Source organism: Lepidochelys olivacea (assembly GCF_965140295.1).
Source record: "Lepidochelys olivacea isolate rLepOli2 genome assembly, chromosome: 14".
Lineage (NCBI taxonomy): Eukaryota > Metazoa > Chordata > Testudines > Cheloniidae > Lepidochelys > Lepidochelys olivacea.
In genome coordinates, this window is record NC_140424.1 from 15,025,076 (window position 1) to 15,037,129 (window position 12,054).

Genomic DNA, 12,054 nt, shown 5'->3' on the forward strand with positions numbered 1-12,054 from the left:
AGGTGGGGGGAATTAATACAAGAAATAGATATGGAAGTGTACAAATACAAATCAAGTCCTATTCAGGCACATAGTTGTGAATGCAACATAATAAGAGATACAAGAGAGACACTGACAGCACAAGGGGTCATGCCATCAAACAGCTAAAAAATCACAATAATTTCAATTTTTTAAATAAATTGAATAGTTACTCTCAATGGTTCTTTCTTTTAAAGTAACATGTTTGCATGTCAGAGGGCTCAATAATGTAATTGAAAGGGAAAAAGCCCTGATAGAACTTTAAAACCCCCGCTCATATTATTTTACCTCAGTATACTCATTTTCAGGAGGGACAAATTATGAGCATGAAAGGTGTAATTGGTTTCAATGGACATGTTTTGTTTCAGCTAAAGAAAAGAGGAATGGGCATAAAATTTGATAAACGCGTACCTTTTCAAGTTAAAGTTCAATGTAAGGAGAAGAGGGATGATTTAGATTGTTGAAAGACACAGTTGCTGGGTAATTAATAATGTGTGGGCTCAGTGTATGCTTTCAACCAAAAGGACTTCTTTAAAAGACTGCAACACTTTGGGGAAGGGGAAATTATACTTGGAGGAGATTTTAATTGCACATCTATTCCTGACTGGGACAAATCTGATTTAAAAAAACTAGGGGGACAGGGAAGTGGGAGCAGCATTGACCTCTCTGTGCCAACAGCTCAATTTGTCACCTTGATGGAGAGAATTGAACCCAGTGGAAAAAGATTACACATTTTATTCACACCTTCATCGGTTATATACTAGAATAGATGTAATGTTAATTTGTAAATCCTTAATGAAGCAGATACGAACTGCGAAAATTTGGCAACATTACATGGTCAGTAAAGTGATACTTGATAGCTGGGAAGGGTCCCAGGGATCACTTTTTCAGGGTGGGGGTGGGGGTGGCAGGGAAATGAACTGCTTTTTTCCTCCAAGAAAAAGATTGGGTTGCAGAAATTAAAAAGGACATTGTTCAGTCCCTTCAGATAAATGATACGGACAACATAAAGAGAGGCTTTCTCTAGGAGGCAGGTAAAACACTATTTAGGGATCAGTTGATAAGCAGAGCCTCTCACCTGAAAAAAGAAAGAGCTCAAGAAATACAGCAGAAGATAAAAAGTTTGCAAGACATGCATAAAAACACAGGTTCAAAAAAGTCTATAACAATTAACTAAATATTAGGGGGAAAATGGAATATGTCGATGACAGATGCCACTGAAAAAGCCCTTAGTATTACAAAGCAGAAGTTTTCTGAAAAAAGGAAATAAGTGATAGCTTAAAGGGATTCAAGAGCAATGTATTATTCCACCAGTTAAGAACAATCAGCAAAAAGATAGTTACGCACCCTAATGAAATGTGCTACTTTTGCTGCTGCTTATAAAAATCTCTATACGTGAGATAATCCAAGCTCTGAAGTTAATTTAAAAAAAAAAATCTGGAATTCAACAGACTTGCCAAAGATAAACAAAATTTTTAAGACTCTTTAGACAAAGAAATAACAGAAAAAGAAATCCTAGTGGCAATAGCAAGTATGGAAAGTGGTAAAACTCCAGGATCTGCTGGCTTTCCAGCTGAATTTTACAAGGTATTTAAGGAGGTATTAGTGAGTCCCTTGAAAGGTACCTTCAACACTATTCTGTTAGGGGAGGAACTTCTGCAACCTATGAAAAAAGCTACTGTGGTTATTCTCCCTAAAGATGGAAAAGATCTCACCTTATGCATTTTCTATAGGTCCATATCACTGTTGAATCATGGCATAAAGATTCTAGCAAAAATAGGAGCTAGCCAATTGCAGTCTGTGCTCTCAGTTTATATAAACCCAGATCAAACGGAATTCATTAAGGATAGACAAATCTCAGATAGTATTAAGAGAGTACTTTGAATCATCCGTAATACCAAATAAAAAATCTGTTTCTTTTATTGTCACTAAACGCAGAGAAAGGAGATAGAATAGTTGGACTTTCTGTTTCAAGCCCTGCCCTATGTGGACTTTGGCCCCCAGTTCCCTAAATGGATAACTGCTCTTTACACCAGCCCAGAAGCAGCTGTTTGAGTTCCTGGTGTTAAATCTCCGCTGTTTGAATTACACAAACGGACTAGGCAGGGATGTCCATTGTCTCCTTCACTTATGGCACTGGGCATGGAACCTTTAGTACAGAGGATAAGGAACAATTAATCCATCACAGGAATAAAACTTGCAGGATCACACCAGAAAATAGTATCCTATGCAGATGTTGTAATATTTTTATCTAAATCAATATTTCTCTAAAATTAGTTTCTGCAGAAATCTAGAACTTTGGGAAAGTGTCTGGGTTTAAAGTTAAATTATGTCAAATACTGAAATACCAGAATCTGAAAAGTCTCTTCTCCAGAAAACATTTGGGTACAAATGGGCAACAAATTCTATAAAATATCTGGGAATTCAAATCTCAAACAACATTGGAGAGCTCTATGATTTAGTGTCCAACCACTACTTCAGGAAATGAACAAAGATCTGGGGAGCTGAGGGAAGTATGCAATTTCTTGGTGGGGAAGTATATCCACAGCAAAAATGAGCATTCTGCCAAGGATATCTTTCTTGTTTCCAAATTTTTCTGGGATTATCCCAAATAAAACCCTAGCAGGAATACAGAGGATGTCAAAATTTTTATGAAATAGGGAAAGACCAAGCGTGAGTGCAGATACCCTATACAGGTCCATTAAACAGGATGGATTAGTGTTCCAAATATTCTGGGGTACTACTTAGCCAGCCAGCTCAAAGCAGTAGTGAATTTGGGGTGCTCTAACCCAGCCAAACATGGAATATTTATTAAACAAAATGACTGTGGCAGTGAGAATGTTGCTAAACTACTGTTGGTTAATAAAAAAAAAAATTCTCATCCTCCAGAAATTTACGCACATCCTTTAGCAAAAGCTGCTCTGTGTTAGGGATAGAACTACACATAAGATAAATTCTTTTCCCTTGCCAAATGATCCAGATCTTAACCCAAATTGTGAACAAGAGAGCTTCGAAGATTGGGAGAGCCAGTGAATACATGTGGTGGGCCAGCTATTCCATTAAAAAAATGTCTAACTTATTTAGAGATCAAAATTAACTTTAACTGGCCCACTCTCCCATTGTACCAGTACTTTCAAGTCAGGCGTTATGTTTCTCAACTTTCTAAGAAACCTGTTATACAGAAAGCTAATTTTAGTAGGAGAGATGGCATGTGATCAATTAGTTATAATTTTTGTTTCCTAATTTATATCGATCTTTGCTGACAACTTTTCTAACAAAAAAGTGTCTATAGCTAACACTCTGGGAAAAGGAGGTGGATAGACAAATTATCCTAGAAGAATCTGGTTTGATCTAGAAAAAAGGACCAGCAACCTCAGTCTGTAGCACAATAAAAGAAAATTTCTTTAAGATACTGTTTCAAAGGTACCTCTCACCATTCAGGTTTTTATATATATATAGATAGATAGATAGATTGAATGGAGATAAATGGGGGAGAAATTGTGGTTAAAGAGGAGATTTTATGCATATATGATGGACATGTCCAGTCATTAGAGAGTATTGGGATGCAATCCGTAACCTAATCTCACAAATTTGTTGGATCTATGTTACCAAATGATCCCTTGGTAATCCTTCTAGGGCTTCCTAACAGAAATGGTCGCACGGGGGGGGAAAAGAAGAATTGATCTCTCATCTCCTAGTAGCTGCTCGGCTGTTGGTAGTCTCTCACTGGAAAAAGAAAAATAGCCCAACTGTCGAGGAATGATTTATTTATTTTTAAAGGGAGATTATGGAAAAATTAACACACCAATTATATACCCAGTAAAATAGACAGAGGGCAGATAGATACTTAGATATCTGGTTACCTTTTATTCAATGCTCAAAGTACATTCACCTGCAAAAAACCCCCAGCATACTACTTGTTTTTTTAATAGTAACATTTGATAGACAGTGCTGTTCTGTTAAATATGTGTATATATAGAGATTTAACTTAATTTAATAAAATCACTAGAAGCAACATATTATAGGCCTTGTAATGATGCTCACTCTGTAATATGGTAACATATTAAATAGAAAGATCCGATGACTCTATTTCTGTATAATGTCTCTCTAAACAAAAGCTCACTGTTATAGTGATTGTTCGTTCCTGATATTTATATGGCAAGGATTTGTAAACTGGTTAAAAAATTAAAAAAGGACACATTAAAAGAAAAGCAAGGTATCCTGCATCATTAAAATTTCAGCATAACTGTCTATCTTGTGCTGCTTGTTTTTAGTTTTTTTCTCAAATTTGGGACTCAACAGGTTGAGTTTATGACACTTGAACCTGATCTAGAACGGAGTGGTGACCTGAAGGGCTCCCATTTTCATTGCTGCGGACAGGTCGTCTTTCTCTGGGATAGCTGCTAGGAGATCAATTCATAACCTGCTCTTGGCAAATCACCTTGGATCCCTAACAAAGTGATATCAGTTCAAACCTCCCTCGCCTCTAGGAGTTGGGCATGCTCCCTTTGTAGCATTCCTAGTCTCTGCCAGCCAGAGACACACTTGTCTTCTGGACCTTGTCTCATAGTTCTGCTGCTGTGATGGAGCATTAAGCTGGAGTGCTCAGCAATGTGTTTCTTGCCTGTGATCATCTTGGTTTTTTATTCCAGCAGGCCAGTCTAAAGTTCATGGGTGGGGTGAACACATTGCAGATGATTCCAAGGCATTCAGGGATGTAGTGCTTGGCCAGCAGGAAAAAGCCAAGAAAGATGACGGTGAAGCACTAAACACACTGTTTTCTGCTCTCCAGGATGAGATGACCTCAAGTTTGGGCCTGACCACAAAGAAGGCCCTCGCTATCCTGAGAGACCAGCTGTCAGCACTGCTGGAGGGGCATCAGAAGGAAAGGAAGAAGGTGATTTCATGGAAGGTGAGGCCAAAAAAAAGGCCACAGTAGGTTCTGACCTTCCCTGTCGGTCTCTCAAAATCCTAAAGTTTAGAAATTGGGAATTGGGCCAGTTCCCCATATGGATCACACAAATGACCTATGGTGTAGCCCCAAGCTTTCCAAACCCTTGTTAAGCTAAATCTCTGAGTTAATTGAAGGTCAATTACATTACGGTCTGCTTTTGCAGAGCTTCTGATTTCCTTGGAGCTAATGCTAGGAGCTATGCAAGGTTATAGCTCCTTTGCAGCTGTGCAGTTGTGGAATTTAGGAGCTTAGTTTCAACCCAGAGATGCTTAGGAGCAGTGAAGGCTGAAACGCCTACCTAGGCAGCCTCCCCCCCTTCCAGCATTAGGAAGGTGATTTTGTGCTGCCTTTTCCTTCTCCCTGTGCCCCTAAGAGCTGTGTAAAATTGGGGTTTACCTGTATTTGAAATGAGATCTCTGTAGAGAGAGGCTCCAAAGTTGCCCCTCTCAGTGCACATAGGAGGTTGTTTAGAGCAGATGGGGCTATGAAGCTTGACACACTCTCCTGAGCCTTTGGCTACGGTTGGGGTGTCCATACATTTAAATACAAAGCTCTAGAGTCTTATTTGTAGTAATTACATTTACAAAAATGTTTGTTCTCCCCTCTGAATCAGTGGCCATGAGGCATCCTGGCACAGCGGCCTTTGTATTGTGCCAGGGCATTGCAAGGCAGTGAGCATTCACCAAAGCCATGTTTGTTCTCCCCTCTGGATCAGTGGCCATGAGGCATCCTGGCACAGCGACCTTTGTATTGTGCCAGGGCATTGCAAGGCAGTGAGCATTCACCAAAGCCAGTCATCTGATCCACTGCTAGTGTGTTAGCACTCAGATAAACACTGATGTGGGAAGCTCGTTACTGTTTTGAAGGTTTTTGAAAACAATGTTCGCTCCACAGTGGTTTTGTGAACTTCTACTCCCCCCCCACACACACACATTATCTGGGGGGGGGGAGCTCAGTGGTTTGAGCATTGGCCTGCTAAACCCAGGGTTGTGAGTTCAATCCTTGAGGGGGCCATTTAGGGATCTGGGGCAAAAATTGGGGATTGGTTCTGCTTTGAGCTGGGGGTTGGAGTAGAGGACTTCCTGAGGTCCCTTCCAACCCTGATCTTCTATGATTCTGTGTTATGCTTCTTAAAGGACTAGATCTGTGTTTAGCTGACACTGAGTCTCTCTGCTGCTCTTGCTCCGTAGGAGGTGTGGAGGAGCAGTTTCCTGTACCATGGTAACCGTTGCTCTTGCTTCCATTGGCCGGGTGCATCTCTGATGCTGCTGGCCGTGCTGCTGCTGTTGTGCTGCTCCGGGAGCCAGCCACACGGGAGGTGAGCAAAGTCCCCTTTGCTATTTGGGGGGTGGGGTAGTTTTTTACTGTGTCAGGAGAGCCCATGGCGGTCTTAGCGTTGTGGTCGCTCTTTCATGCCCAGATCGTGTCCCCATCGGCTCCTTCCCCCAATCTCTGACAAAGACTCGTTTTGGGAGCTCATTGAGGCCGCTTCTCAACAATCACATAGAAGATCTGATGGAGAGAATGAGGTTGCCTCCCTTTGGGAACTGTACAAGCTCCTTTTTGTGCAGTGGTCCCAGATCCCCTGATGTCCTGGGGTGTGGGAATAGAGAGGGATAATCCTGAAACTGAACTGGGGGTTGGGGTGCCTCATGGAAGAGTGCAGAGAGCTGCCACTTGGACCTTACCATTCCCTGGCTGTATGTTATAAGAGTATCTCTGGATTGAAGCAGATCTTGTTGAACTTCTCCAGTGGAATTGTTCTAAAGACCAAGCATGGGCTTAATACCTCTGCTTTTCTTTATTCTTACATCCCACTGACTCCAGTATTAACATTATTCATAAAGGGCCAGGCAGGTGAGCGTCTATATCTGTGCACGGGGGAGCATATTTTGCTCCTTTACTCACATGCCTTGTCTACTTGGTTATTTCCTGTTGCCTCACAAAGCCAAGGTGCTGAGATTGTGAATGCCCTGGCACTCCTCCTCCTACTCTTCCTGAACCTGTTCTTGATTGGACGACAAGAGAGGCTGAAGTGCAGAGAGGTTGAAAGGAGGCTTCGGACCATCATTGACAAGATAAACGGTGAGGTCTCTATCCGCCATCTTCCATTTGGGTTGTCATGCACACACTCACAGCTTCCTCCTCTATTGGATTTCTCTCCAAACCTAGGTGTCTCCATTACTTGTATTTAGATTACCTGTCTTGCTCCGTCTCCTACAGAGGCAGGGTGTTGAGAGGCATGCTTTCTGCACCACCCTCTTTAGATGGTGATGCTGAGCTGCTATAGTGTCAGATGCTTTGAATCTTAACCTGGTAAGGCAAATGGCCACTATGTCTGTGTGCTGAAGTAAGTCAGACTCTGAGCATCTCATAAAAATATCTGCCTTCCAGCAAGCAATGAGAGAGGAGAGCGTAGTGACAGCTGCACCCTCCCAGCAAGAGACGTGTGTGTGTGAGAACAGCTGTGAGTAAGCACCCTCCCAATTTGGGCAGCAAGCCTGGGGAGAGCCTCTGCCTGGCAGGAGGGGAAGTAATTCTTTTCAGCCTGGGGCCCTTTGGGACATTCTCTTGGCTTTTGTCTTGCATAGGTTCATCTCAGCATTACCTGGTGTTTGGTTTATGTTGTAAATTTGCTTTGGGTAGCTGTCTGTACAGGATGGGGAAATATGAGGGACCGCCCCTCCCCCATGGGTGAATAAAGGAAATGGCAGGAGATCATAAGGACTGTATGGGATTAGCACTGGAGGGATCACTCTGTGGAAGGTAAATCCTTACAGGATCACCAGCCCTTTTCCAGTGCGGCTCTTCCTCACTCTTTCCTGTTCTCTGTGCTTTCAGATACCCTGGAAGATGGTAAAGAGCCAAAGTGGCCAGACTCCATGTACCCCGACCTTCACATGCCTTTTGCCCCATCCTGGTCCCTCCACTGGGCATACAGGGATGGTCATGTCGTAAACCTACCCGTCAGCCTGTTAGTAGAGGGAGACATTATTGCTCTGAGACCGGGGCAGGAGTCTTTTGCTTCTCTGAGAGGGATTAAGGTAACTCACTTGTCTCCTTTCTGTGCCATGATGAAAGATTGTTTCCCAGGATGATCAGTTGGTGACCAATTCCCAGAGCATGCAGTATTCTCATTGTGTGTTTGATCTCTTCCTACCTTGGGAGCACTCAAGAGTTTCACCTTGCACTTCATTTGTGCAGCTAAAAGTGCTTTATATAAACAGCTCTCCTGCCAAACCCCAACAACGTAGTCACACAAATGATGCCAAAGTATGATGTTTCTTATCTCCCACAGGACAGGAAAGGAGTGTATTGTGCTTCTGATCAAAACTGTATTAAACCCATCTGAATAGATAATTCAATAGGACACCCTCCCATTTTGAAACCCTGGGTGTTGCTGTTGTGCCAGAAGATGGGTTTTAGGCAGAAAGTCACTGTCACTAGAGATCTTAAATGAACCTGTGAGCAAAATACTCCTCTCTGCTCCTTGCTGTGACTTCATTGCACTCACTTTGCAGATAGAACTGCCAACATGAACATAGTATTTCCTCATGGAACCCTCGTGTAGAATATGCCTTTCTGATAAAAGAAGGGGACTGTACCCTGCATTTCATATGGAGAAATAAAGGCTTATCTGCTCTGGCCTTCCCCTTTCTGCTCTCTGATAATGTAAGGTCGTTGTATAGGATACGTGGGGGGAAAGTGAATGAACTGCCTAAGAGGGCTGGAACTACAAGCTAAGGAAGAAATTGACTGAGAGAGAACAGGAGAAAATGTTTAGGTTATCACTGCAGGACTGCAAGTGGTCTCTGATCTAGACTTATCTGTTATAAAATCATACTTGATCATGATGGTCCCTTCTGACCTTGAAGTCTGAGAGTCTATGCATGTCTCCATCAGATTGCAGAATAATTTCAGGGAATTTGGGAAGATGGGGAGGGGCCAGTACTGGTGGGAATGTTACCTGGACAACATCTTAGCTCATGTGTGGTGTAATTATCCACTGATCAGATCTTATTTGGGAAAAAACTGTGAACAGCCTGCTGTTTCAGAAAACCCTTCCTTCGTGGTGTTTGGATACTGAAGCTTGCCCTTTACAATGTAGCAAAACAAGCAGCAGGGCCTGGCTTTCCTCCTGGCTCTGAAAGCAGCTCTCAGGGAATGGAAGCTTGTGGGATGATTTGTTTAGAGAATGTACAGAGTTGGTGGTACAAACAGGAGCACTTGACAGAACAAAGAGAGCACTTAGATTAAAAAAATTTAAAGATGCTGGGGCAAAGAGATGAAGATAATATAATATTTCCTGCTCTTTGGAAGCTCTTAGCCAAGGAGCTCACATTGTTTTACAAATATTAAAAGTTAAGCCTTACGAACTCCTGTGTGGCAGATAAAGGAATCACATGGATCTTTTTTCTGCTTGTAATGCAACTACTTCTGGGCTGGAATGCAGCAGCTGTTCACAACACAGCAACACCAGTTTTGGACAAGAAGTGAAAAAGAATGCCACATCCACAAGCCACACATGACCATTATTATAGTTTAATTTAGAGAAAAGGAATGGAATTACCAAAACTACAATTTGGCCAAGGCATCAGAATTAAAATGCCTCTTACAAAAGCATGTAGGGATCTTTAATAGGTGCAAGTGGGCAAGATTTCATATTTTGTACTAGAAATGGGGGCGGGAGGAAATGTGCTGTGCAAGAAAGACATGGGGAAAATTCAGCTTTTAAAGTTACTTTTGATGCTCTTTATTGTCTAAGGTCACGTCTACACTGTGGGTGCTACAATCTCACAGCTGTGGCGCCTTAGTTATGTGACTGTAACACCATAATGTAGATCAGAGATGGGCAAACTACAGCCCGCAGGCCACATCTGGCCTGCGGGACCATCCTGCCCAGCCCCATAGCTCCTGGCCCAGGAGGCTGTCGCTCCTCCCCCCAATGCTCTGGGCGGTGGGTCTGCAGAGCCCGGCTTGACCCAGTGCTCTGTGCTGTGCTGGTGCAGCATGGCTGCCTGTCCTGGTGCAGCTGTGCTGCCAGCCACCGGCACTCCAGGCAGTGCGGTAAGGGGGCAGGGAGCAGGGGAGGGTTGGATAGAGGGCAGGGGAGTTCGGGGGGGTGGTCAGGGGTGTCGATAGAGGTTGGGGTGGTCAGAGGGCGGGGAATGGGGGTTGAATGGAGGCAGGGGTCCCGGGGGGGCAGTCAGGAAGGAGAGGAGGGATTGGATGGGGCGGCAGGGGGCAGTCAGGGGACAGGGAGTGGGAGGGGTGGATGGGACAGGGGTCCTGGGGGGCAGTCAGGAAGGAGGGGGGGTTGAATGAGGTGGTGGGAGGGCAGTTCGGGGCAATTGAGGCGAGGGGTCTGGGGGCAGTCAGGGAGAAGGGGTCATTGGATGGGGCAGGGGTCACGGGGGCAGTCAGGAAGAAGGGGGGAGTTGGATGGGGCGACGGGGGGCGGATGAGGCGAGGGGTCTGGGGGCAGTCAGGGAGAAGGGGTTGTTGGATGGGGCAGGGGTCACAGGGGGGCAGTCAGGAAGAAGGGGGGAGTTGGATGGGGTGGCGGGGGGTCTGGGGGCGGTCAGGGGACCGAGAGCAGGGCAGAGGGGGGCCATTAGGGAACAGAGTGGGCTGGATGGGACAGGAGTCCTGGGGGGGTTGTCAGGGGGCAAGAAGCGGGGGGTTGGATGTGGGGCAGGGGCCGGGCCATGCCTGGCTGTTTGGGAAAGCACAGCCTCCCCTAACCGGCCCTCCATACAATTTCAGAAACCTGATGCAGCCCTCAGGCCAAAAAGTTTGCCCGCCCCTGGTGTAGATGCTTTCCTGTGAAATGTGCATATATACTACAATGATGCTGAGGAGTAAGTGTTCCATTTTGCAATAGGTGTTGCATTCTACTTCACATTCAGTGCAGCAACTTTGCAAATGAATTTTAAAGCATTGATGGTTTGAACAGTGTAGGAAACATGTCCTGTGTTGAACAGATTTCTGTGATACTAAAACACCAGTGCCTTTCAGGAAGTTTCCATTGAGTTGTCTGATTGTGCAGCCTTTGGACCTTCTTTCTGTCTTTTCTTCTTTAATTTGATAACAGGATGATGAACACATTGTTCTGGAGCCAGGAGACTTGTTCCCCCCTTTCTCCCCTCCACCGTCCCCGAGGGGTGAAGTGAAGAAGGGACCTCAGAATCCTCAGCTATATCGTCTCTTTCGTGTCCTAAAGACCCCAGTGATTGACAATGTCAGGTGTGCTAAATACTGCTTCTCATGTTTGTACAGGCTGGCTTGGTTCTTGTTGCAGCCTTGTATCAGAAGGGGTGGCGTTTTGCCAGTCCTGTACAGGGGGCTTCAGATAGACTATATTACCTCTTATCCATTATCTGGGAATACTAGAGTTATAAGACTCTCACTGGACTCCTTCACTGGTTCTCAGCAGCTGCTAGGTCAGATGGATGCAGAAAGCCATATTCTCCAAACTGCTGGTTTAGCACCTCACCTGCAAACTGATTTGTGGTGGTGGCAAGGAGATAGATAATATCTGCATTTGATAGCAAGCCCTTCGTTTGGGCCCATTTTTATAGGGATCTGAGTTTCCTTTTTATTTTATTTTTTAAATTTGTGTTTGCAACTCAGAGACCAAGGACAAGGCTAGCTGTCAACTCTCTAACCAGAGGCATCATCTCTAAATTATGGGCACAGAAGTTTGGATCTGCAGAGAATACTAACTTGCAGGGATAGTTGCTCTCCTTTTTAGGGTGGTGTAATTTTAAGAAGTAAAATGCTAATTCTTGGATGAGCAAAGAAAAGAAGAGCGAGAGGGCTGCAGATAGCATGAGGCAGGTGTTTCATTGTTACTTGATCTGGTTCAGCAGGGGGGCAAAGCCCATTTTTAGAAACCGAGTGGGAAATATTCTCTTTCATATGACTATTGATCTTTTTGCTCTGAGTGGGTGGGATTCTCTGCAAGTGCCATTTTACCTTAAGATTTAATCAGTAACATCAGTGACCCTTCTGGTCAGCTAGAGATGTAGGTATCTGAATGTACTCTGACTAGACATGCAAACTGGGGTTTGAGAGCTGCG

The 12,054-nt window shown here is 44.1% G+C and overlaps 1 protein-coding gene across 2 annotated transcripts in view; it reads left to right on the plus strand.

Moving 5' to 3' along the window:
- The window catches only part of TMEM94 (transmembrane protein 94), a 101,564-nt gene that overhangs the window by 48,538 nt on the left and 40,972 nt on the right, over positions 1 to 12,054 (plus strand). For both annotated transcript variants that reach the window (XM_084647067.1, XM_084647066.1), the window contains 5 exons: positions 4,811 to 4,930; positions 6,163 to 6,290; positions 6,921 to 7,057; positions 7,814 to 8,016; positions 11,067 to 11,218. In XM_084647067.1, the coding sequence (XP_084503193.1) occupies positions 4,811 to 4,930; positions 6,163 to 6,290; positions 6,921 to 7,057; positions 7,814 to 8,016; positions 11,067 to 11,218 (740 nt within the window). The remainder of the gene's footprint in view (positions 1 to 4,810; positions 4,931 to 6,162; positions 6,291 to 6,920; positions 7,058 to 7,813; positions 8,017 to 11,066; positions 11,219 to 12,054) is intronic.